The sequence below is a fragment of the Echeneis naucrates genome, chromosome 9 (genome assembly GCF_900963305.1).
Source record: "Echeneis naucrates chromosome 9, fEcheNa1.1, whole genome shotgun sequence".
Classification (NCBI taxonomy): domain Eukaryota; kingdom Metazoa; phylum Chordata; class Actinopteri; order Carangiformes; family Echeneidae; genus Echeneis; species Echeneis naucrates.
The window spans coordinates 3,219,917-3,246,718 of NC_042519.1; the positions used below are offsets into that span (position 1 = coordinate 3,219,917).

Below are 26,802 nucleotides of genomic sequence, written 5' to 3' on the forward strand. Positions count from 1 at the left end.
CTCTCTCATTTCAGCCTTGAGGCATCCTGTTTCAGCTCCTTCGCTTTCAGTCACAATGCTGTGGAGAGGGTGAATGGGTGGGGGGCATTTAAGAGAGCAGTAAGCGGGAGTGGAGTCTGACCGCAGAGGGTCTACTGTTTAAGAGAAAGGGAACTCTCCCCTTCATTCACTTGCTTCCTCTCTCTCTCTCCCTGCTGCTCTCTGTCTCTCTGTCTTCCTCTCTCACCATCACCCTCTTTCTTTCTCCTCACTGGCTGCACATCAGCCGGCTCTCTAGGTAGACTCGAGTAAACACTCTAAGAGAAGAGAGAGGAGAGGGAAGATGACAGAGCTGTCAGCACTCTGAGAGATACAGACTGGTGAGAACATTCACGGGGGCTGGCTGATCAAGCTTCCTTCAGCACTGCTTCTGCTTACATTTCCCAATCAGTGGAGGCTCTGTGAGCGTAGAGTGTGAGGTAAGTGACCTTTTTTTACCTGTGTGGAATGGAAGTGCTTGAATGGGAACATAATGAATTGGCTGGTTCAATAAATTCATGAACTTCAACCACACTCTCAGCTTTTTTCGACTTTTATTTAAGTTGATGTTAAAACTTTGTGGGGGGAATTATTTACTGTTCTGTTGTCTTTTTTTTATGAAATGTTTATGAAATTATTATTCCAATTTTCAGTTTTTATGTTGCTTATTATTTGCTTAGTCTACAAAGTGTTTTAAAAATATTAATTATAGAAAATGGCCAAGTCGTAATAATTTTTGTATGCATAACAATGTCAACTGCCAATTTGTAAGGATTAAAAAAATTTTAATAATTTTTGACTGATAAGTCACACAAATTGCAATTGATGTGTATTAATTGACTTTTAATGGTGAGCTTGTCTGACATGACCAAGCTGAATATCTTTTCTCACCTCAGTGATGAGTAGAGCTGCCATTGTCAGTAAAAGCTCCTTCTTTAATGTACCCTCACGTTTTACAAGAGGGGACTTCAGAGACTAGCTTAATTTTGCTCTTTAATGCATGCACCTGGGTGCCAATTATGTTTTACTGGGAAAGTTTTTCCTCCTGTTGGATATTTTCCATTTATTAGAGCAGTTAAAAATGAATAATGTCTCCAGAGAGAGAAGACTGTGATGATCTGCTGAATTATTCTGCTTGCATTAGGGCTGATGCTGAGTTGTGGTCTGATGGGTGAGCGATGGGAGAGATGGGTAGGTGTGTGTGTGTGTGTGTGTGAGTGAGTGAGTGTTACTGCCTGCCGGACCTTTCCAGATGTACACTTTATGGTTGCCAGCAGACAGTAGGCTTGTGTAACACAGGAGACAGACAGCTGCTCTGCATTACATGCTGCTGGTTGGTTCCTCTCCCAGATCTCCGGCATAGACACTTTAAGACTGTAAACTGACAGCTTCACTGACACACATTGCGCAGACACACACAGACATAAACAGAGTCTCTGACTATTCATCCCAATGTGCTTCCCAGACTCCAGGTCAGCTTCACTGGATTATGTCCCATTGGGAGGCTGCACAAACAAACAGGCAGGAGATGTTTGATGGGCCCGGTTGTCACTGATGTTGGGCTTTGACAGTTGACACATTACTTCTGGCTTTCTGCCAACTGCTAACATTTTAAAGTCAGTCTTTATAGTTGAGCTGAGCTTTTAATAATTCAAGATAAATAGCAGTCATTGTGGTCACAAGTATCATTTACGAGAGAAGTGTAAAATATAGTGTAACAGTAGAACAAGTCATTACAGACTTTACTAAAGCAGCGACGCACTCCTTCCCTCAGGTGGTCAGGGCTATCAGTTACACAGTGATGTTTATCTAAAGTTTGCAAGCATTCGTGAACATTAGCCACATTGAGCTAGTGCAGCACTGCCTCTGGTGCATTGTCTATATGATCCCCTTTAATTGGTGAGAGAATAAATGTAACAATTAAAACTATTCAGCCTCCTCCATTTGAACGAACAAATTCCGATTTCCACTTACTGCACCGTGAAATTGAAACTGTCCGAGGAAACTTATATGCTGATGGCAGCTCTGAGTTCGTCTCAGAGAGAGCTTCAGAAGGAATTTGAGAGGAATATGGGTGAGTCACTAAGGCGGGAGAGAAGTGGGTGTGTTTGGAGACATGAGGTGGGCTCGGATAGAGGTGACCAACAGGATACCAAGGAACCATCTGCTGGATGGTATTTGTGCACGAGGAGGAGATACAGACACAATGAGGCAGCTTGGCTGTGTTTCAGCAGATGTAACTTCAGATTCACTGCAGGCTTGTCAGTCCATATGGGCTATCTCTGGGAAGGAGATTTGGTTTATTCAGATTTATATTATGTGTTCACAGATATGCCAAGCATGGGTTTCTGCTCATATGACCACCGGTATAATGGGCATGCTATCTGATCATAGGTGGCAGCGCAGGCGTGGTGCATTAAGATTTAATAGTGCTTTGGCTGTGGATATGAGTAGCCCCTGGTAGTGACACTCAGCATAACGATGAGTGGGAAACAGGCTTTTGTTTGGACAGCTGTTAGCTCCCAACGCTCTGTGCCCTACAAAGCTCACTGAGAGGGTGACTGTCTTTAACCCCACTTAGCTCCTTCACTGGTGATTGAAAGCAAACAATAATTGTGGGTATTCATGATGACCCACACTGGGCAAGACTCAGGGGAGATGCAGAGATGTTTTGGTTGGACTAAATGAATGTCATCTTCAATTCAGTCTGATCCAAACTGCCATCGCTGGTTCTTCCCATACACGTCCTTTCGTCTCAGTTCCTCAACATTATCACACATTTTCTTGTCGACTGTCTTCCTCACATTAGACACTGCGCTGTTCTCTGAGATGGAGGTTGATTTGACTTCATGCACGGGCTCATGTTTGGATAATTTCACCTGGACTGAACGTGACCACCTATGGTCCAGATGGTCTGTTGAAAGGGAACAGTGTGGCAGCTGTAATTCTAGAGAAATCAAATCGTCTAAAGATATTCATATATTTCTCATACAGATAATAATGTTAGATGGTGGATTTTATTTTCCTCAGGAACTTTTTTTTTTTTTTTTTTCATCTCCACCATCACCATCAGGTCAAAGTATAACTTGAGGTTGTCCAGTCATTCCCATCTACCTCAGGGGTCATTCGCACTAATTTGCAGATGTTGACATAGTACAGTTACATGCTAAACTAAGAGGGTAAATATTAAAACCACTTAACACCAATACGTAAGCATAGCCCTCATGAACACATCAGAATGCTGATGTTTGTATTAGGCTCCAAACACAGAAACACTGATGTATTGAGAGAAATGACAGCCACAGGGAACTGCACAGACAACTGTGACTCTGTGTCTGTGTCTCTTGAAGACATTTAAAGGTCACTTTAATGTACACTTAGATTTTAAGTTCATCTTCTCCAAATAACAAATTCTGTTTTCTCATATTTAAAGATGATCGACTGAATATGCAAGATTGCAGCACAGAGAATTGTTTTTTTTCTATCCACTACTTTTGTGTTAAAATACATGTTTGTCTGTTTACTCAGACTTTGACCAGTCAGTGTATTTTTCCTTACACAAAGCAGTAGCACAGTCTTGTCCCCTTTCCCAGTCCACCCCGGTCAGATTAGTCATCACCACAGAACAGTTACCCCCCTCAAAGAAATCCAGTCTTTTAAGCATCCCAGATGGTTTTTAATGCTCCTCCGATGCTAATGTGTTGCAGGAAAGAAGTGGAAGTCTTAGAGTTGTGGGATCCAGAATGCCTTTGTATTGTCTTGCCCTCTGCTGTGGCAGCCAATAGATGAGCACATGTGGTAGACGCTTCATTTTAACACCACCACAAGTGACTTTGCACATTGGAATGCATGAGCTACAATGTTCTTGGAACATGATGGGGGCCCTTTTGAGCGGGGTAGACAATTTAAATTGGGAAAATGGTAAAAAAAAGAAGCCAATGAAGAGCTGACCCTGGGGATTCGGGTCATTAGGCTCATACAAGTGTCTCAATGGAAGGCACTCCCAATTTGGACAGGGAACACGCTTCAGACTTTCATCACAGGCGAGGACAAACAGATGTCTGGGTATCACAGCCAACATGCATGCTTCCATTTGTAGTGGAGTGAAAAAAAATCTTTTCCACTCTGTTTGAATAGGAGCAACCCATGGACCTTCGGATAAAAGTGCTGAAATGTGCAGTTTTTGAAAGGCCTTGCAAACTCCTCTACTAGCTTTCACTCTGAACCACAATCCTCTACGTCAAGTCTGATGTTGGTGAATTCACTGGTAGTGATTGCATGCTGAAAAGCTCACACAAAGAGACAATCGTGCAAAATAAACCAGCCAATTCTCTTTTGAAATGCTGAGGAGATGGTGTTCTCAGCTTGCAGCTTATTACCTGAGAGGGAAGGTATAAGTTACATGGTAAGTATAGACAATTTCCAGAAGTTAACATCACTACTGCTGTGCAATGTTACAACACAGACAGCAGCCACATACACAAGTCAGATTTTTATAGTGATTGCAGTGCTAATGCAGAGGAGAGGAAGTAGGCAGAACAGAGGCCTACATATTTACAAGTGCCTGGAGAAAACAGCAGGTGGATGTTCTATAAAGGCTGCCAAGTCTCCGCACCACACAGGGGTTAGGCTAATAAACACCAGGCCACCAGTACCCAGCATGTTAAAAGCCTCATGAACAATGACTAGAATCTAACCTCTCCATCTGGACCCAGAGAGAACAGCAGCACAAGAGGGAGGCCCTGCAGGGGAAGAGCCATAAACAATATTAATGGGTCTCACGGAAAACTAAATTGAGATGGGAATGTCTGCTGTACAACAGATCCAGTGTCGTTTGTGCAACATCCGTTTTCACCATATCTTTGCGTCAAAATAGGAAATTGGTTTTGTTTGAGAAGCAGACTTTTTTGGTGCAGTATCACTCAGACGTGTCAACTCTAGCTCCTAATCACTCTGGCGCTTCTGTGAATGTGATAGGCCTCAGTCTTGGCAGAGCACTCTCTCTGAGTATCCAGATAAGTGTTTCTGCCAGTATCTCGGATCCAGCCTCCCCATCCGCCTTATCAGCCGTGAACACACTCACCCCCACCACTACCCCGCTATCTGTGTCATCAGATCCAATGGGGTCACAGTGGAGAGCCAATAAGCATAGCTTAGGTTTGATGAAACCTGTCTTTTTTTTTTTTTTTTGTCATCAAAAACAGTGTATTCCCATTGCTGTTTTCCATATGGGAAATAATGATAACTGTGAGAACTGCAATGAAATTGAATTGAGATGTTTTATTGACTTCATGTCACTGCCCTCGATCAGATTAGTTTGGTTTTGATTGCCAGTGGAAGGATTTATTCTTGTCAAAGTTTGAATAGAATAAGCTATATACTCATATCTAACGCTATGTTTCTGCTGAATTTATGCTCAGTACACCCGCATTGACCTGTGCTTACATCGTATGCAAAATATGAGTCACCTAAAAAAACCAAACAAGCAAACAAAACTACAATGTGCAAAAAAAGGAAAGAATAGTTTTCGTGTAATAACTGAAAAAAAGGCCAAAATATTGAAAATTCAAAAATAGATAGATTTTTCTTTTTTCGTTTTAAGAAAATGAGACATTTGGCCACTTGGAGGCAGCAGAACAGTCTGTTAACACACTGATCTACTGTCGTCTCAAGAACTGGTTGTGTGCAGTGACATGTTAGGTGCTACAACAAATTATTGTTTTCACCATGCGCTTATTTACCAAAAGATATTTATTTGATCAAAGATTCATGAAACAAGGGAAGACTCAATAACAATCCTTGAGATTTTTGACAAAGAAAATCTCTTGATTTTCTCATTTCCTACCTTAAATCACATTAATAAATGAATTTGTGAAATTGGTTGGAATACCATGGACTTTAAGCTCAGCTATTGGTTTCAGTGCTGCACTGACCTGCTGAACCTGCATCTGTCTGGGAAAGACTTTGGAGGGGAGCAGAATGAGAAGGGGCTCGTCTGCTAATTAGCTGTGTCCTAATGTTATTGCCTGACCACTTCAGTGCCAAAATGTTTCATTTCATGCTATTGTAACCTAATCTTGCACTCAGCCATAACATTACCTGCACATTTCTCCCACAGTGAAATGAATTGAAAATGAAGATTATCCTGCCTTTTGTTCTCTTGCACGAGCCTTTGTGAACAGTTTGCTTTTTTATTATGCTGTCTGGGTTTTGTGAAGCACAGCATTGGCCACATTGGTCATAAAAGCAGACCGAGAAAAATGGCGTGTGCTTCCCAGTGCATGGGGTGATAAAATCTGAAAAGCTTTTTCTGAGAAGAATCTACAACTCTACCATCGATCACACATCGAGCAATCAACTCCAGCCATGCTTCTTCTTGGAAATTCGTTCCTGTGTTTGATGATTATAACTCAAAGGCATCATGCTGTCCTCAGCAACTCTCTATATGTGTCTGACCTTGGTAAAGATACAGTATCCAAATCAATATTCACCTACTGGAGCTCAAGACATATGAGGAAGACTTCTTTCACCGTGTAGACAACTTGATGATGATGAACATCTTTATAAACACAATTGGGTTCTACTGGATTTGTGGCTGTCTGTGAGATGAGATCGCTCTTCATGGTGCAACTTGGAAAACATGTTTATTTCATTGTTCTTTACATCAGACTGTCTGTCACCGAGGTCGATTCCCTGGTCATTTCTCCATGTTATGGTGTTACAGTATCTCAGTATCTCAAGGTAAAAAGAACCCCAGACAATAACCCTTCATTCAGCGACCCAGATTTGGATTCTGTACCAAAGGAGGCAAGCTGAGTTTTTGTCATGGGTGACCTACTAAACTAAGCAAGCTTGATAAATTCTTCAGAAATGAAAAGAAAGCGTGCATCTTATCAAACCTGTTTAACATACCGTCCTGGGACTTGAGTTGTAGTTGTGGCCATTGAATATTTACAGCTTTTACACACCAAGTGGGGCACACTGCTTCATTATTCAGTTTGTTTGTTGATGAGTTTACAAATGAATGCTATGGCATCTGTTCACACTGCTGCCATTATCTACCGACTGTTGACAAAATTCTCTTTTCATTTCATCAAAAGCCCTGACTGCACTTCCATGTTGTGTCCTTTTAAATTGCTTACTCACTTTGCTGTCGAGGGTTGATAACATTTCCTCATCAAGACAGCAGAATTTTGACCAACATGTTTTCTGCCCTCGGACCTACCCCATATGGTAGAGGCTCAGCTGAGGTGAACTGCAGTTATTGAGTTTGTCAGCCTGCGGCCTGATACTGAATTATCAGATTAAAGAAATCTCGACTTTTGCATGAGATGTCTGCAATCTTCCCCAGACAAAAAGCCTCATAAATTTCCCAATTAACTGAAAGTAAAACTTGTGCATAAAGGCGACTGTCAAGATAGTGAAACCGCCAGAGGAAAAATAACACTGGCAAAGTAATGATACTTCCAAGGTTTATTTATTTCAAATGAAATAGGATTGTTCAAATAGACTCCAGTAATGAGACAGATCGTTGCATGTCATGTTGGACTGGGGGTATCCAGTAGCTTATGGGGATTTGTGCTGACTGGTCTGTCCTGGTTTTGCTCTTATCTTGATCCTCTTGGTCCTCCTTTGTGTGAAATAAAGACATTCTCTTGATTTACTGAAGGATTATGGTTTTAGACTTACACAACATGGCAGGGGAAAAGGAACAAAACCTAGGGACAGGCTGGGAAACACATCAAGTTCCTGCTGCTTGAAGTTGGTAGAGGTGCGATGGTTTTTACATTACAGTGCACTAAAGCCAGGGATGTTTGAGAGGCAAGACTTATGTAAGACATCTCTGTGGACAGTAAATATTAGACTCTTTGGATGCGACTGTTTATTTTGGGCTACACACATGGAGGAGGATCAACTTTTGTTCGGGAAGGTTTGTGCAACCACTTGCATGATTTTTAAGCATCATGGGACACATACAATGTCCTGTCATCTTTAACCAAGCTTAAGAAGCCCCAACTGAAAGAAACTTGAAGCTTAGGTGTAGGAGTTACATTTTTTTTAACCATTGATGGAATTTCTGTAGGAAAGCCAACAGAACACACTCGTGAGTCAACTTTGAATTGAGATGCTAGATGTGTGACTTTTTGGTTTTGAAGAGCGATCTGTTAAGTTGGGAGTATGAAGTCTAAGGTTTGGTGGCGTTAGGTTCAAAGCATAGGCTTTTTGATTGACACGCTGAAGCATAAACTGAATTTAACATTTCTGACACTGAGGAGGCTAATCACTTTTGAAATGGACCTCCAACTGAGCTTTAAAGTATTTCCAGCTCTCACTATGAGATGTATAACACTGTTTTCCAAGCGCAATGTATGCGTGCCAGTAGGTTTCCCTCAAAAAAATTCTCCTCACATTTGACCACAAGGCGGGCAACAAGCTTTGTTACTGTTTGAGAAGCTAACTATAGAGCAGAACCAAGCGAAGGAATTACAAAGCAGCAGCAGCAGTCAGATTGTATCAAGTCCATGTCTGCTGTGCCAGCAACCAGCTGCATTAGCATAATGCCAGGGCCACAGGGTGCCCATGAAGGAAGTTCAAACAGAGGAATCAGCTCAGTTTCTCAGGGTCACACTCAGATTCTCTTATTGTAATTCTTGTGCTTCACATGAAAGATTAGCAGATGGCAGCTAAGGGGAGACAAGGTCAAATCAAATCATTTCTCAGACTCTTTGCAAGTTATTTTTCTTAATCTATTTCTGAATGAAGCTGAGTTTTGCCAGAGCCACACAGTCCCAGACAAAGCCTGCTTTAGTCTTTCAGGGTTGCCTTGCCCAGAGGTCGATGTGGAGAGCAGCCACCCTTTAAAGTGGGAAAACCAACCATTCGGCCAAAACTAAAACCTTAACAGCAAATCAAAGCAATTTTCTGCCTATTTTGTGATTTAATCCCTGGTTAGTGATGCTTGGGTACATTGGTGTGTGTGTGTGTGTGACATAGCATGTAAGTGAGTGAGTGGGGGGGGGGGGGGGGGGTTGTTTCCCTGAGGTCCTCGATCCTCTGTGCACCCATCAGCAAGCCACATTAGCACTTTAACAGTCTACCCATCATTGAAGTGCTCATCCCTTCCTGTCTGATTGGGGGTGCAGGGGGGCTAAAGCCGTGGGATCTCTCCAAGCTGAACTCATCTTTCTGTTTCCCTAATCACATGTCAAGCTGGGATGAGGAGACCAAGAATCTCATCCTGGAATATTACCTGCTGACAGTCAGCCTCCTTCTTCCTGCACACATGGAAATGCCCAGCAAAGACGCCCCATGTTTTCACTCATCAGACCTCAGCAGTATCCGCAGAGAAAATGAAACTGCTGCATATGTATTCCAGCGCAGGGTTGGAATATCTGATGTTTGCCTGCAATCATGCATTTTCATATCTGCTTATCCAGACATTTTCAAACTGGCTGCAAACAGCTGCTCTTAACCTTTAGAAATGCCAAGGCACACACTGGCTTTATTAGAGGCAGGAAATGATCATTGTCAGCATCTCTGACAAGTTGGGTTAAAAGGTGCAGTTATATAAGCTCAGTTTGAGACAGAAGCTTTAACGATAAGGCGGACTTTGGATGTGCTTGGGCTCTATATTCATAATTTAGCTATCCCCGTTGGATCCAGTAAAAGCCAAGAAAAATTGCTTCACGGGTTCAATCAGTTTCACATAAATGGAGATCTGATAATTAAAGCAACAAAATTCTTAAAGAATCCCTCTCTCTCGTACACTGTCCAAAGATGTGACAGACTCAGGCTTAGATGCACAGAGCGCATGCCTTCAACCAAGATGTATATTTAACTTAACGCTGAGATCAAACAGCAAGAAAAAAACATTTGGTTTAAATCCGTTTCTGTGCCACTACCTCAGCACATTTTCCAGCAGACCTTTGAAAAGAATCGTGCCTCAGAAGGTGGAAGTAAGAAGAATCATGTTACAATACTAAAAGAAACCCAGTGGCTGTTAAGAGAGCAATTGGGGAATGCTGACCTGCCTGTTTGCAGGTAACACAGAAATACAGATGGTAAAGTATATACTGGTATTAATCTGTCAGCCTGGGTTGTCGACTGGACTGTGGAGTAAAGAGAGGGCTGCCTACTATACAGGTGTCGTTTGTGGCAAACTGTCTCAACATGATAAGGAAAAAGAAAGGTTGAGCTCTTCAAGGTCACATGCCATCGCTGCAGTAATTGCTGGTCTTGGCACTTGAATTGTGAAAAGAATGCCTTTCTGTCATTCCATCGAGTGTCATTCCTTAAGTGTGCATCTCCTCCACTGGGAGCAGAGAGGCAAAAATGAGTCAGCAGCAGGACTGGAGCTGGTCCTTTGTTGGGGGCAACAGGAGAGGATTAGTTGCTGTTTAGTGGGATATTGTAATATTTCAGTCCAGATGATTTTTGTGTGTGCATGTGAGGAAAATATGTTCCATTGATCCCAAAGGTCAAGGGCGGAACAGGAAAGTTAATGACTCTGTGTGAGCTCCTCCCCATGTTCTGTGGTTATTCTCTCCACCTAAATGACTATGTGACAAATAAATATGCCCATGAAATAAGAAAAACAAAAGAAATGAATCTTCCTCATTTTAGGACTCCAGACAAGAACACCAGTTTTATACCTGAGAAGACTTCTGGACTCAGCTGCTACTTCATTGGAAGCTGCAGAACCAAGCTGTCACCATGAAAGGCTTCCTTCTAGGCTGCCTGACCGTGGCCCTGCTCATTCAGTTCTCCATGGCTGGCTTGGTGAAAGTCATCCGCCATCGCAGAGAAGCCCTGACGCACAAAAAAACACAGGAGAACATGACTCTGCCCCATCCTGACCAGCCAGTTGTCTTCAACCACGTCTACAACATCAACGTCCCTACCACGTCCCTCTGTTCTGTGGACCTAGAATCACCCGGGGGTACAGAGCCAAAACACAAGAGTCCCCCGCTGGACATGCAGAACAGCGAGCACCTGGAGCACACAGTGGATGGTGAAAATCAAATAGTTTTCACTCACCGCATCAACATCCCCAAGCAGGCCTGCGGGTGTGACAAGCAGTTTCCGGACATCAAGGATATCCTGAACCGGCTGGAGATGCTGGAGTCGGAGCTGTCCACTCTGAGGGAGCAGTGCGGCAGTGGGACAGGCTGCTGTGGCGCTCCAGTTGCAGGTATGAACGCTGTTGTGCTGTAACTGACATACTCATATGCCAGTTAGTTTGTTGTTTACTACGTTTGTAGGCAATTCGAGTGACAGCTCTTTCTGCTTCAACCCCATATTGGCTGTATTTTACATCACTGCCAACCCTTTCTCTTTTCCAAAGCATGCATAAGTTTATATAGTCATCAGACCTAAGCTAACATATATGTAGTATATTATTATTATTGCTGTTGTTTTTGTTGTCTATTCTCATTTGATTATCATATTATCTGACATTTAGTAAAAAAATCTAATTTAATTTAATTTAAATTCGCAACACATATCTTCCCAATATATATACACCAATATATACACCAATATATACCCTTTGGAAGTGCATTTTCATAGTTGTGACTTTCATACTTTGGCAGCAAATCAGTTGAAGTTTACCGGTTAAAACACCCAACTGATCTATAATTAAACTGTAAAAGTGGAAGTTGGATTCCCCCAACATGAAGTGTTTTTCTCATCCAAAACCTTTGACTGGAGACTGTTTGGGTGCTCCATGTTGTTGCTCTTTGCAGCTCTGACATGTAAGTGTGAATTGAGATCACACCGGAATCATTTTGGAATGTCTTCTTTCCTTTGTTGCCGTCCTCAAGGCGAAGTGTCCATAAAGCCTTACTGTAATGGCCGTGGAAACTGGAGCGCTGACACCTGCAGCTGCTCATGTGAGCCCGGATGGAAGGGCCCAAACTGCACCGAACCAGAGTGCCCCAGTGACTGCCAGGACCAGGGACGCTGTGTGGATGGTAAATGTGAATGCTTTGAGGGCTTTGGAGGGGATGACTGTGGCATTGAGTTGTGCCTGCTGGATTGTGGTGACTACGGCCACTGCGTCGAAGGGTCCTGTCTGTGTGAGGATGGCTTCATTGGCGAGGACTGCTCCCAGACCAACTGCCTAAACAACTGCCTGGGCCGTGGACGTTGCGTGGAAGATGAGTGCGTTTGTGATGAGCCGTGGACGGGCTTTGACTGCTCTGAGCTCATCTGCCCGAATGACTGTTACGACCGTGGACGTTGTATCAACGGCACCTGCTACTGTGATGAGGGCTTTGCTGGGGAAGACTGCGGCGAACTTACTTGTCCTGGCAATTGTAACAACCGTGGCTCGTGTGTGAATGGCCAGTGCATCTGCCAGATCGGCTACAGTGGAGACGACTGCTCAAAGCTCACCTGTCCTAAAAACTGTTATGATAGAGGCCATTGCTTTAATGGGAAGTGCATCTGTGATCCTGGATTTGAGGGTGAAGATTGCTCCGTCCTTTCATGTCCTGACAACTGCAGCAACAGAGGCCAGTGCGTAAACGGAGAATGTGTATGTGATGAAGGATACCAAGGTGAAGACTGCAGCGAGCTGTCATGTCCCAACAACTGCCATGACAGGGGTCGCTGCGTTAATGGACAGTGTGTGTGCGACAAAGCCTACATCGGTGAGGACTGCAGCATCAAGACCTGTCCAAAAGATTGCATGGGACGTGGTGAGTGCGTGGATGGAGAGTGTCAGTGCTTTGCTGGCTTCACGGGTAAGGACTGTGGTGAGCTGACTTGCCCCAATGACTGTCTGGACCAGGGCCAGTGCGTGAACGGACAATGCGTTTGTCACAAGGGTTTCACCGGCGAGGATTGCAGTGAGAAGACATGTCCCAAAAACTGTCTAGACAGAGGTTACTGTGTCGATGGCAACTGTGTGTGCTATGAAGGTTTCACTGGACCAGACTGCTCAATACTGACCTGCCCAGGAGACTGTCAGAACCAGGGACGATGTGAGAACGGAGTCTGTGTCTGTGATGAAGGCTTCATCGGAGAGGACTGCTCAGAGGGTAAGACCATATTAGATATATCCTTTATTATTTTTGAACACAAGAACTGGGTGATTTACTCCGGTCATTACAGTTGAACCTAAATTTAATAGTCACTTTACTTTTAGCTAATTTTTTTTTTACCATCTCTTGATGAGGCTCTTTAGCTGCCACGTGTTGTGCCCAACCGCTGTATATAAAAGTAATCCTGAAGCAATCCTGAAGAACCTTAATCCAGTATTATATTGAATGGCCACTGGTGGTAAAAAAAAAATTGTAAATTGCCAAATTATATTGAAGTCTATTGAAAGATGTTCCTCCTCCCTTGTTTTATTAGCTCAGAAAATGTTTTCCAATGAGGTCACGGTCTCTAGTTTCAAGTTTTCAATGATGAATTCACATCAATTGGATGTGGTCAATGCAAATGGTCCTTGGTCCTCCTTTGCTACATGTTGTTCTTTAAATATGGTTTCTACTGATTTGAAAAAAAAAAAAACTACGATGGCAGAGAGACAAATTACAAACCAGCAGCCTCAGAAATGTGAATAACCAATTGGTGACATCACAGTGGGTTGACAATGGGCTGTTACATGTTGCAGCATGTTCACTAACTATTTAAGTTAGTGAACATTATTTTATAAACTGTGTTTATAAAAACACAGCTGAAAATGCAGCAATGCCAAAGCTTAAAAATGAATAGGGACAGTCTTTTTTAAATTAAGTTAAACTTTAAACAGTTAAAAATTGCAAAAATCTGCAAAACAGACTGCAATATTACATCATCTTCAGTATTTTGCTCTGTCTTCATGCTCACAGACAGGGAGTGGGTTTATCAGAGCTTTAAAATCACCTACATGACGTTGCTGACACAGAAACAAACAGCCATTGACCGTTGAACAAATCAGCAGACTAAATGCTGCTAAAATACTGTAGAGCTGGAACAAAAAATAAAATCATATGACTGCGTTCATGTAAAATTACTTGTGGATGCAGCTTTTTAACCAAAACAAGATAACCGCACGTAAAACTGCAGACTGCTTGACTTAACGAACACACAAACAGAACGTATCCACCCAGGATGTGAAGCAGCACATTAGCAGAGAAGCAGCAGCTTCACTATCGATGGCCAAATTAAATTAAAGTTCATAATGTCAGTGATTTTCCACGCTCATCATATTTTGCCTGTGAGCTTTCAGGACTGTAAGGGATAAAGTGCACCGTGTGATGGCATAAATAGACCTCATTTGTTTACATAAAAATGATCAGAAATGGCCTTCTTGATCATTCAGAATTTTACTGAATGTATACTGAATGTCTACACTAAATGAACTTTCATTTCATTTATATGAACAACTTCTGTGTGATATGTGGCAGTCTGTAGGAGAACATTGTAGATGAATATATGGTAAAAAGGCTCAAGGACAGTTCAATTCACATGTGCTGCCAAAATCTGTATTATTTAATATTTAAAATTCAACTGAGGAACCTTTTGACACACGCAAAACAAACCCAATACCAAATCCAATATTATGAATCTAAATTATTCATCCAGTTCATATCCTGTTTGTGAAGTATGAAGCCTTACAGCATCAATAACGATACCACAAACTGAAAAAAGCAGATGCCTTCAAACCGAAGACCGAATATGGTAGCCCACATATTCACTTGCACAATGTCGGGATTGGCCCAGTGAAATTAGGATTCAGCCTGTCTGCTGTCTGTGTCCATACTGGATTCTGAGTGTAGGTTGCTTAAATATTTTTACTTAACAAATCACACGGAAAAGACAGAAAAAGTGCTTGAAATCATTGCTGTGTCAAATATGTGAATTAGCTATAGTATTTTGTTCAGACTGCTGTGAGTAATTTTTTCTTGTATATTTAGACATGACACATGCATTCAGTTAGATTTACATCACTGGCACTCAAAGCTGGACAATGTATGGTATGTAACGTTTCTGTGGCAATCAGAATCTGACAGTGAGTACTAGGACGTCATCTTGTCCCATTAAAAGCTGAAAAGGCTTTGTGACATTTCTTTCAGTTGGGCAGACAAATGTATTTTAAAGGCTCACAGAATGTCTGTTTTTCCATGTACGGATAGAAAATGTTTCTGTTTAATGCAACCATGAAATGGTGACAGATGAGCTTTGATTTCCTCTTGATTTACACCGTTCCAGCTACTTTTCTGTGAAATCACTTGGAGAGAAGAGAAAATATGCTGTCGATAACTTCTGTTTTGAAAGTTTGCCCTTGATGAGGTGCTAGGTGTAAATCTACACCTCTTCCTGTACCGCAGCTCAGATTACACATCGCATCAAAATGTTGATGAAACACTCTTTCACATGGCAGCGTATTTAATGTATGATGCAATGTATTTTTTTTTTTTTTTTTTTTTCAGTGAAAAGGGTTTAGGGTTTAAATCCATTCAAGAATCAGTTAAAATCCTGAATGATCTGAATGACATAAAAATATTATTACAAATAAAATTAGCAGCATGGCTTTGACTTCTATACTCAGTCCTCAGTTAATGTGTACATTTGTTTTAAAAAACAGCTTAAGACAAATCATGCAGAATGCGTAGATTTGATGTCACCTTATCTCTTAATCTTGTATGGGAACGGTTCTGAAAATATAGTACAAAAATCTGTGATATTCTTAAAAAATGTTAAATCTGATAATACAGCCGGATGACTTTCAGTGTGTCTCCACAGTATCACCACCCAAGGACCTAACAGTGGTGGAGGTCAGCCCAGAGACAGTGGACCTGTCCTGGAAGAATGAGATGCATGTTGCAGAGTACCTGATAACCTACGTGCCCACAGCAGCAGGAGGTCTAGAGCTTGACATGAAGGTGCCTGGGGACCAGAAGGTGGCCACCATTCGGGAGCTTGAACCTGGTGTTGAATACCTGATCAGCGTCTATGCTGTGCTCAGCAACAAGAGGAGTATTCCTGTCAGTGCTCGGGTTGCAACACGTATGTGATTCCTCTCTGTGGAAATATACAAACTGCAGTTTGAAAATACAGATTATGTGTATTTAGAATTTTACACTTCTCCCAGATCTGCCTGAGCCTGAAGGACTCAAGTTCAAGTCAGTCCGAGAGACCTCTGTTGAGGTACAGTGGGACCCCCTGGACATTCCCTTTGACGGATGGAACCTCATCTTCAGAAATACAGTGAGTCCTGTTTCCCATTCCATTAATGAAACTGATGTATCCCAGGAGGTGGTCGGATTCTAGAGCCAACCGCATCATTATCTTTATTTTCCTTTGGCAGAAACCATATATTAACCACTGCAGACTGCCTTCCTCCAGTTCAATAATTCTCAAATGTGCGTACATAGGGTCAGAGTAAATACCAGTGGAAAATGGTTTAGCTGAACCAGACAGCATGGCCTGACAGCTCTAGCTCCCCGATATAGTGCAAAGCGAAGGTTACTTTGTTTACTGCCTGGAGTGTTCATAGAAACCTTTCCAAACAGTACCACTGGGATCTACTCAAAGCCACACTATTAAACTGAGTACCCTGTCAACTCTTAAGTGCAAACGCCACCCAGAGCGCCATTATGCATGATGCCAGGACTAGTCTTTGAAGTGGTTGATGACTGCTGTATTTTGGTGCTGGCAGAAAGAGGAGGATGGTGAGATTATGAACTCCCTTGGCCGTCCAGAGACCACCTTTGAGCAGTCAGGCCTGGGGCCTGGCCAGGAGTACGAGGTCAAGCTGGAGGTGGTGAAAAACAACAAGCGTGGACCGCCCGCTTCCAAGAGCGTCATCACAAGTAAGCGTATACATTAGCATTGCTAACTGTCTCATATTTCAATTTTAATCAAAATGGTGAGCATGTAGTCCATCTACAATGGTCCTCTGCGTTAGCCCTTTGCTGCATCACAATTTTTTTGGCTTTTTCTCTATTTGGAGTCGCCCCCAGTTTTTATGCCAGATGCCCTTCCTGCCACATCCCCATTTATCCGGGCTGGGGAAAGGCAAACGGTTTGTATTGTGGCTGGGATTTTAAAAAATCCTGACTGGATATAGTAATTCATATATTTCCATTTTGACACTTCTTGTTGTTGTTGCTGCTTTTGTGTTACAACCAGTTATACTTGGTTCTTTCAAAGCAATCATTTGAACCTGCTTTTATTCATCTATGAAGTGTTATATATAACAATTTTAATGTGAGCTTTGCCCCAGCACCTCTCACTTACTGTTCCTTCATGTTTACCTTTTTTTTTTTATCTGGTCTGTCCTCAAAGCGAACCATTTCACTGTCTTATGAAATTGTTTTGAGTGAATGGTTGATAAGTCAGATAGAGAAGAGGTGAGAGATGAACAGACAGATGTGAATATGCCGTGAACAGATATTATATCCTCAACTGCTGGTCAGCCTCACATATATCAGCCATATCTTATGAACCTTAAAAACCCTTGACCTTCAGACACCTATTCTGGGATTCTGGGACTGGATGGATAAGTCTTTGACTATTGGAGTTTAAAAATAGGTTCATTCAAAATTAAAGTTGGGCTGTATATCAGAAAAATGTAGTCTTGAACTCTTGGTATTCATACCAGCCATTGTATTAAAAAAGGCATTTGCCAGAGAAATAGCCTGAACACTCTTTTCACTGTTCTGGTCCTGTGCAGCAGAAATAGAGGTTATCACAGAATAAAGTGTCACTTCAAGCTGCCACAGTGAAGTGGAAAAACAGATTGTCACCTTCATACCTTCATACCTGAATTCGATGTCTGGTTTATTTATCCATTTTGCATGTCCCAGCAGCTCATTCTAAACAGCTTGACACATCAACCCTGAATGATGAGCTCATTAGATTTCATTGTATTGTTGTGATTTAGTGGCAGTAGTAAAAAGAGATATGGATTTCTAGCCCTATTTTCAAGTTATGAGATATCTCCATAGCTCCATCAGGCTATAAAGCCCAATGGCTTGTAACACGCCCAGAACTGGGGCTTAGGAATTAATATCAAGAGAGAAAACAGGGTTGAATGGGTGACTTCACCTGCTAGATCAACCACCAATCACCAAGATACTTCTAGGTGACTTCATTTGGGGGTAGGTTAATACACTGCTCTTAATGCTACAGAAGATGTTAAATGTGTGTTTTCTTTAGAAGGGGGCTGTGTGACAGCCTGAAACCTAAACCTTTACTCAAACTGTGCTAACTGTTCCCCTTGGGAGACTTCTGTTTCAAGAAAGCATGGAAATACCATTAGAGGTCTGTCATTACCTTTTCTTTTAAACCCAGCAGCTGGTTTGGTAAATAACAGTGATAATTAACTGCTTCTCCTTTCTTCAGTGACTAAGAAGTGAGAAGAAAGTGAAATGTTAATGTCTATTCTGTAGTTTTTCTTTCTTTTTCTTCTCTTTTCTTTTCTTTTTTTTTGTTGCTGTTGGTTTGTTTGAATCCTTTTATATAGCACATACTGTTCTGCAGTGCAAGTAAAATGCACCCACACTCTCAATTCATATTATATAAATCATATAAATATATATGACAGGGGTTAAAAAAATAATAATTAGAAACACTAGTAGGATTACTTTTGTACAAATCCAGGCTAGGCCAGCTGGGCTCCCCTATTTCCCTGAGACAGTCTTAAGACTGTCTTCAGGTCCAGCTCCAGTTTTTCTGATATAAACTAACAGCAATGATAGTTGTATTTGTCACACTCAGACCTACGGACAGTTTAGTCACAAATTAACTCGAACATGATGCCTTTGGATGGTGGTAGGAAACCAGAGTACCTGGAGAAAACCCACACAGGCACAGGGAGAACATGCAAACTCCACACAGAAAGGCCCCAGGCCAGGAACAGAAGCCGTGACTTTCTTTCTGTGAGGCAACAGCACCAAACACTATGCCTCCGTGGTGCCCTGAATTGATCATTTTTATTTTTCATTAAACAGTGAACAGGGACATTAGAATGTAAAATGTTTTTAATCCTTCTTTATATAACCTGAACAAGAGAGTTTTAAAAGATGAGACAAAATTTTCACAAAATTTAATGAGAAAATTATAATTTTATTGTTGTCATCGAAGAACCAAGCTGTGATTGCATTGGCTGTTAGGAACATTAGCAGTAAATATAATATACATATTTGGCTCTTCTTTGGCTTAAACCTTGTGAGATAAGAAAAAATGGATGAATATTCTAACAGGGATGGCTGATGCATGAATGAATTAGAACACTGAAATACCTGCACTCATATGTATTATGAGATTGAGAGTTGTGCTACTCTCAGTGACTCTTCTGATGTCTCCCAATACGCTACTCTGCAGGGCGTTCTGTGGGATTTGCATCCTGAAAGGCTAATTGTGTGAAGTGGCCTTCCCCTCCCTCTCAACCCAACGCACAATGTGTGGGAGGCACCAGGCAGTCAAGCAATCAGGCTCAGAGGGTCACCGGCCTCTCAGGAGAACGGCATTGTGACATCTAAACGTCACATTCAAAGTCTTATATGACAAATCTGTGTTAATCTCAAACACAGATTCTTCATTTTATCAGCCCTGCACAGACGGTTGACTTTCCTGAAGTTGCTTGTGTGTGACAAATCAATTTCAGCACTGGTGAGGAGGCGCCCTTCATGGGCACTGGGATTTGATCTATAAATAGTTTGAATAACCTCATAAATGCAAGAGGATTGTCACATTTGTCAGCACCTATACATCTGAAATTCATGCATATAACGCTGAGGCTGTCTCAACCTGTGCTATCTATCGTCATGGTGTCTAGTCAGGGCCAGGATTTGTCTCCCCTGAGGTGCCAAGCTAGACAAAGCAAGGTGATATCACCTTCATGAAAAGCTGGAACATAAGCATCTTTGCTACATCTTATGGCAACTAACAAAAATGATTTTATTGTGGAAAAAGACAGGGACATTAACATATAGCAAAAACTGAAAAACAACTAGACTCTCAAATGCCAGGACACATTGTTACGATATTACTATTATTAGATTCTCAGCTTTAATCTTCATTATAACAACAATATCAGCAAATAAAAAATGCACTGTGAATTTTCACCTGCAAATTTGCCTAATTGACTGTTTGATCCAAGACAGACTCAGGGAAAAGCACCACTGAGGACTTGGATGGTGTCCAGAACCCCCCGATGTGGAAACAGTGAGACATTCATTCCAGTCCCTTGGTTTCAATGACCAAAAAATATTATTTGAATATTCCTTAAAAAAAAAAAAAAAAAATTTCAAGCCATTCTCTGCACTAATACAACACAAGACATAAAGACTTGGCAATGTGTTGATTAGAAGCAGAACTTCCACAATTTTACCACCTAAATTTAAGGTCTATCCAAACTAACAGACTTGGGTTGTGAACTCTGTCAATGTAACCAGATCAGCTAGTCCTAGACTGAACTGTCAGTAAATGAAAGAAAGGTTGTGTGACTCCTGTACATCATGCTGTGCGCTGTGTAGCGGCCCAGGAACTTGATAGAGTCAGTGGTACATGCAGCTGCGGCTGTCTTGTCTTTTACTCAATCAAATGAAAATGCTAACAATTGCATGGTGGGATTTTTGTTATTCAGTCATATAAATGAATTTAGAATGTTCACTGACAACCCGGCTGCAGAGCTGGGCAGCTTGAGCGACTGATGACTCTGGGACTCATTCGAGGGGCTCCTGCCCCCAAAATATCTGATGGAAATTGCCAGATGAGTCCCAGAGGAAGCTGACTGTCTTCTGGGTCAGGATTAGACATGTCAGTCAGTTTATAAACAGAAGCAGACAGTGGGCTAACTCATGAAGGCAGGAAGGCTGATGTGCACGCTGGTTGTCAGGATGCTGTGTGGAGGCCTGCTGACTGACTGAGAGACTGGAGGCTGTCCGACAGGGATACAGACTGGAGACCAGCAAGACATAGACTAACCAACTCGCATGCTCAGTGGGTGTTGGCAGGCGGAAGCTTAGCCAGCTGGAATGCAGACTGAAAGTTGGCTGTCTCTGATGCTGAATGGGCTCTAGCTGACTTGGAGGCTGGCTGGAGGGCCAGCAGGGAAACAGGTTGAGGACTAATGGGCCTGAGGCTAGCCAGCTGGAAAAGTGGCTGATAGTTAGCAGGCTGGGAGGCTGGCTGGGATGGCTTTGAGGATATTTCCGTGCATGCAAGTTTCAAAGCTATCTCTCCCATCAAGCTAGGAGGGAATATGGTTCATCTTCTAATTAAACATATCTCAGACTTTGGTCAGGTCATTCTATCTCTACACAGGCAGGTAGAAACCAGATTAAGGCATTTTATCAAACTCACACAGAGAAACTCCTTCAGTGATGACAACAGAAAGCCTTACAGGCAGATGGTAAACAGAAGGGAATAGTCAGGGATGCTGATGATAAAGAACGTGAACAAAAATAGATAGCAACAAAGAACACAAGCATTACTCCAGGACCAAAAACACAAGGGAAGTAAAAGCATTAATGGGAACAAGTGAAAATATTTCGGACGGGACAGGCAATCAAACACAGAGCGACAGAAAGCAAAACCGCCATGAACACAAAAGTTGAATCATGCTTAAAATAGCAAGTGATTACACAGAGTCTGGGTAGGAAGTTACAAAGGGTCGCAGAACATAGCAAGTCAATAAAGTTACATTTCAACCATTTCAAACCATTTTCAACCTTGTTGCCTCAATTTTCAGAGAGTCGCTATAACTATAGAAATGAAGTTCTGCATAGAATATTACAAAAAACTGTAATTGCTTTATAATTTAACAAAAACAATCAGGAACAGAGACAGAATGATATGATGATGTCTATATATTATAATTATCTATTATGTGTAAAATGTTTTAATAACTTCCAATTTCTGAATGGCACTGATGATTGAAGGGAGCTTTATGAGCTAAAATTAGATTAAAATCATGCATCGTCTTTTTCACAGCAAAAGTTGTGTTCCAAAAAGTGTCCTGGTTTTATGGGGCTTCAACGGCGGCTTCAACACCCTCACACGTCCTGAGTCAAAAACTTTTTAGGTCAAATGCTGCAAAACAAGCAACACTTAAAAATAAGAGAAATTTTTTTCATGAAGTGAGAGTATCCTTTAACAGCCTGCACTATGTTAACCCCTCCCCCTGTAGTGATTGATGCCCCCAGCCAGGTAGATGTGCGTGACGTGACCGACACCACTGCCCTGGTGACCTGGTTCCAGCCTGTGGCTTCAGTTGATGGCATAAGTGTCTCTTATGGGCCCAGCTCAAACCCTGCTGACCGCAGCGTAGTGGAGCTGTCCTCCACTGACACCCAGTACCACCTGGGAGGCCTCACCCCCGACACTCAGTACGAGGTCAGCCTGACAGCTCAAACAGGAGAGAGGACCAGCGTTCCTGTTTATGAGTTCTTCCTCACAGGTAAGACAATGAACTATTTCCTGTGCTTTTTTCAGGACATGAAATGTGTCTGCTACTGTATGTGCATATGCTTCATTTTTATCATAGCCTCATGACTTCTTGTGCCCTGGAAATCACGTCCACACATGGTTTACTTGTGTTGTGTTGATAAGGGTGTCACAGTTTTTGTGTCGTGAGTGGTGGTGTTAGCAAAAAAAAAAAAAGCATCTCCACACAGATTGGACTTCTTGGGACTTCACAGATCTGCTATTTTAATGAATACAACACCACAAAAAAAAACAAAAAAAACGGCCTCACACTACTCACTGTCATCTTAAGTTGAGAGAGAAAAAGAATGAAAAATATGGGAGCACGGTAACAGTGTCTACCCATCACACACGGACCTTCTCAATCACTTAAAAAAAACAACAACAAAAAAAGGATGCTGCTCATTGACGTTGTTAAAAGGACATTACAACTGTAACAAATGATTGCATGCTGTTGTCTGTGTGTAGATTCCACAGGGAATCAATGTCCTCTCACGTAGTTGTCTCAATATTTGAGATGCACATATTTATTCTATAAGTCCCATCTAATGGCAGGTTTGTGGCAGGTATGCGTTTGACAGTAAAACATAAACGAAAGAATGAAAAAATTGATTAAATGGCCTGGTTTGTTCAATGGCGGTCTAAAACATTCTGTGTTAGACCTGGATGCACCCAGAGACCTGCAGACGGTGGAATTGACAGATGAAAGCATCACCCTTGAGTGGAAGAACAGTCAAGCTCACGTTGACAACTATCGCATCAAGTATGGACCGCTGTCTGGGGGAGAGCATGGAGAACTGCTCTTCTCCCCAGGACCCAAGGACACCACGCAGGCTAAGATCACAGGTGAACACAGAAAACCACCCACGCTGACATCACCGCTATTATGCCTACAAGTTATAAAGTTTACATTAAGGACAGTATAAAGAACATTGTGAGAACATCAGACAGCTAAAATGCTCTAAAATGCACAATTTAGCTGCAGCTGTTAGCAAAGACAGCTATATCAATTATGATTATAGAGTAACTCTGCATTCAGTCTTTCATGACATGATTACTGAGGTTGATGAAAGCCAATCAGGGTTTTACAGTACAGCAAAGTACAATGTATATCCAGAGCGACTAAGTCCTTGAAGAACGACCTGAGATGTGTTTGTCTCGAAAAACGGGTCCTACAGAAAAAATGTGGTGTGTATGTATAGTACAATCACAATATGATTAGTTTTTTTTATTGTTGTTGTTGTTTTGTTTGTTTGGGTTTTTTTTTTGCATATCGTGAAGACTGAGACTGGAAATTTGGAACTAAAAAAGTGGAAAGCAAGTGATTTTAAAATAATATACAATAGTAATGATCAAGCTTATGGACCCGTGTCGCTGCTGAGAGTGAAGATAAGAGTGTTATGCAGGAGTAGCAGTTACCAATGATTAAGAACAAAGGGCTACCAAAATACCATATCTGACTATCTAAGACATTACAACAGCAAACTTTATGATAAATGGGATGCTGTTGTGTTTCCTGCTTAAATCGGGGATTTTTCATTAACTCAGAATTAAATGAGTTTACATCCTTGCACCTGCTCATCAGTCTCACAATGTTATTAGACCAAAACCAGTATTGATTGCTAATATATATATATTTATTAGAAAAACAACAGAATGAATGGGCCGTTTCACTGCTAACTGTATAAACCCTCCATGTTTTTATTTTTATGTCCGCTGGAAGTTCACAATTTGTGCATTGCCTCTTTGCAGCCAAACATCACAGCCAAAAAGAAGCACACAGTCTATCCGTATATATAGTAATAGTTTATAGTGTTTATCCATCTAGTTGTTTGTGTTGCTCTGTGTTCAATGGTCACTCTTAAATTCATTTTGCTCATTTTCCAAATGGGCTGCTGTTGTTTCGTATAGAAATGTTTTCCGATCAGCAAAACAGGCTTAAATAAAAAACCACCCTGGGGATGTTTGCATTCAGACTTTGGATGGAATAACACTGTGGATAGTTTCACTGTGAGCTCTTGCTCGAACAAGAAAAGCGGACACTTTTTCATCTATCTGCACCACTGACATTATAAAGGCGTGCTGTAAGGCGGATGTGTTTTTTTCTGTTTGTGTCCACACTTTGTGCTGCTGCATGGTGGGATTAGACACATGAGAATCAACAACAAAAAAGCTTCTAAAAACGGGTTAACGGTGTCTCTGTCTGCTCCAATTCTTTGTCCTTGGGAGGCCCATCCCATGGAAATAAAGCACTGTGTCCATTCAGCCGATGCCCCCTTCTGCTCTACACACCTCAGCACTTCTTTCACGCAGTTTTTGTCTGTAATTGCCTTCACGCTCGTGATTTTATTGATAATGAGTTTCCTGGGCATTAGGTGTAATTTCATGCTGCAAGACTGCGTGTGATGACCTCTGTGGGAGTTAATAAAGGAATTAGAGGCGATCAGCCTGAGAGAGGGCTTAATTGTGGAGACCAAAGGGCCACCAGAGTCTGGTGTATCATAGTAAGTAGTGTTTCTGCCCTGCGTCAAGGGCCCTATAGATCCATCAATGCAAATACAACACTGATGTTCCATGGTAAGCGCAGACTTACCGTGAAATGCAATTAGGCTACAATCTATTATGCAATCAAGCCACATGAGAGCGTTTTTGTGCCTGCCACAGGCACTGGAACCATTAGCTCAAACAGCTGGCCACTTGACTACAGAGCCTCCCCATTATTCATTTATTGACACCTCAGTGGATTTGTACAAACAAAACATGATTCAGGATCACAGTGTTTTTATTTTGTACCGTTACGTAGGCCTGAGACCTAGCACCGAGTACGGGATGGGAGTCACAGCGGTGAAAGATGAGCGGGAGAGTCTGCCAACAACCACCAATGCAGTGACAGGTAGCATGTTTTTTATGTACTCAGCGTTCATATACAAGTATGGACACACTGACCCACATACATAAGGTGGTTACACCTTAAATAGAAGTTTATATGTATGGAAAAAGTCATATATGTAATTAGGGCAGCATGACATAGTGGTTAGTGCTATTGCCCCACAACAGGAAGGTCGCATATTCGGTTCCCAGCCTGGGGCCTTTCTGTGTGGGTTTCCTCCAGTTACTCTGGTTTCCCCCCACCGTCTAAAGACATCATGTTTGGGTTAATTGGTGACTCTAAATTGTCTGTAGGTCTGAGTGTGAGTGTGAGTGGTTGTTGGTCTCTGTTTGTCTCTGTGTGTTGGCCCTGTGATGGACTGGTGACCTGTCCAGGGTGACCCCGCCCTCACCCAGTGTGAGCTGGGATTGGCTCCAGCACCCCCCGACCAGGAAACAGATAAGTGGTAGAAGATCAATGAATGAATGAATGCATGTAACTTCATATGACCCTGTACATTTGTGGAATTTATCAATACATTTAGCCTGTAAAAGAATGTCTTACACACAAATCTTTAGACGTACAATGTAGTGCTCAATCAAAAGCAGCACACTATCTTTCACATTTCGCAGACTGCAACCAACTTCTTCTGCATGATGGTGGGTTGGCATTGTGACGTCATAGCAAGTCACTTCATTTTTGGCTGCTAATAAGTCAGGCTTCAGCTCAAGCTAACTGACCCTTTATGCTGCTCTTTATTCAAATGACATGTAACTATAACAATTTTACAACATGGTTACTGATTGAATTAACATTGTGCTAATATTAAATCATTCACAACCTCTCCTCCACCCCTTTGATTAGCTCTGGATGCTCCCAAGGACCTGACTGTTACAGGCGTGACAGAGACCACCATGATGCTAGAGTGGAAGCGGCCCCTGGCCAAACTGGACTCCTACCGGCTGGTTTACGTTTCGGCAGATGGCTCCAAAGCTGAGGATGTAGTTCCAGGCAGCTCAGAGTCTCACACCCTGAGGGGCCTGACGCCCGGCATGGTGTACACCATCAGCATCACCGCTGAGAGGGGCCGCAGGATGAGCGCACCAGCAACCATCTCAGCACCCACAGGTGAGTACTACCAGAAGTACAACTTTTCTCTTCAGATATTGTGCTTCTGATCAAGCAAGGGTCTTATCGTTGATAATAAAAGTGTGTTTTGTGGATTAACCAGAGCAACAAGAGCCTGTTACAGAAGTAAAAGCTGCAATTTCATTTCATTTTTTATAACTGCTGCATTGGTCAGATTGCGACACCATAGCCAGAGTAGACTTTTGCCTTTGAGACTTGGCAGAGGCTCCTCTAAATGTAGCTCTCTGTTTCCATGAACTTTCTAGTTGGTGGTGTGGTGGTGTAATACAAGTTCTCTTTCTCATTAACCATGGTTTCATTTTTTGTCCTTTATGGCCGCAGCAATGAATTAAACTCATTGT

At 42.0% G+C, this 26,802-nt stretch overlaps 1 protein-coding gene across 3 annotated transcripts in view; it reads left to right on the forward strand.

Moving 5' to 3' along the window:
* The first annotated feature begins 240 nt into the window (after positions 1-240).
* Positions 241-26,802, forward strand: part of tncb (tenascin Cb) — a 44,008-nt gene continuing 17,446 nt past the window's right edge. For all 3 annotated transcript variants that reach the window (XM_029509881.1, XM_029509882.1, XM_029509883.1), the window contains exons 1-10: positions 241-458; positions 10,642-11,209; positions 11,841-13,061; positions 15,754-16,017; positions 16,103-16,218; positions 16,670-16,823; positions 22,148-22,417; positions 23,104-23,289; positions 25,247-25,336; positions 26,177-26,440. In XM_029509881.1, coding sequence (XP_029365741.1) covers positions 10,732-11,209; positions 11,841-13,061; positions 15,754-16,017; positions 16,103-16,218; positions 16,670-16,823; positions 22,148-22,417; positions 23,104-23,289; positions 25,247-25,336; positions 26,177-26,440 — 3,043 coding nt within the window. In that variant the 5' untranslated portion in view covers positions 241-458; positions 10,642-10,731. The remainder of the gene's footprint in view (positions 459-10,641; positions 11,210-11,840; positions 13,062-15,753; positions 16,018-16,102; positions 16,219-16,669; positions 16,824-22,147; positions 22,418-23,103; positions 23,290-25,246; positions 25,337-26,176; positions 26,441-26,802) is intronic.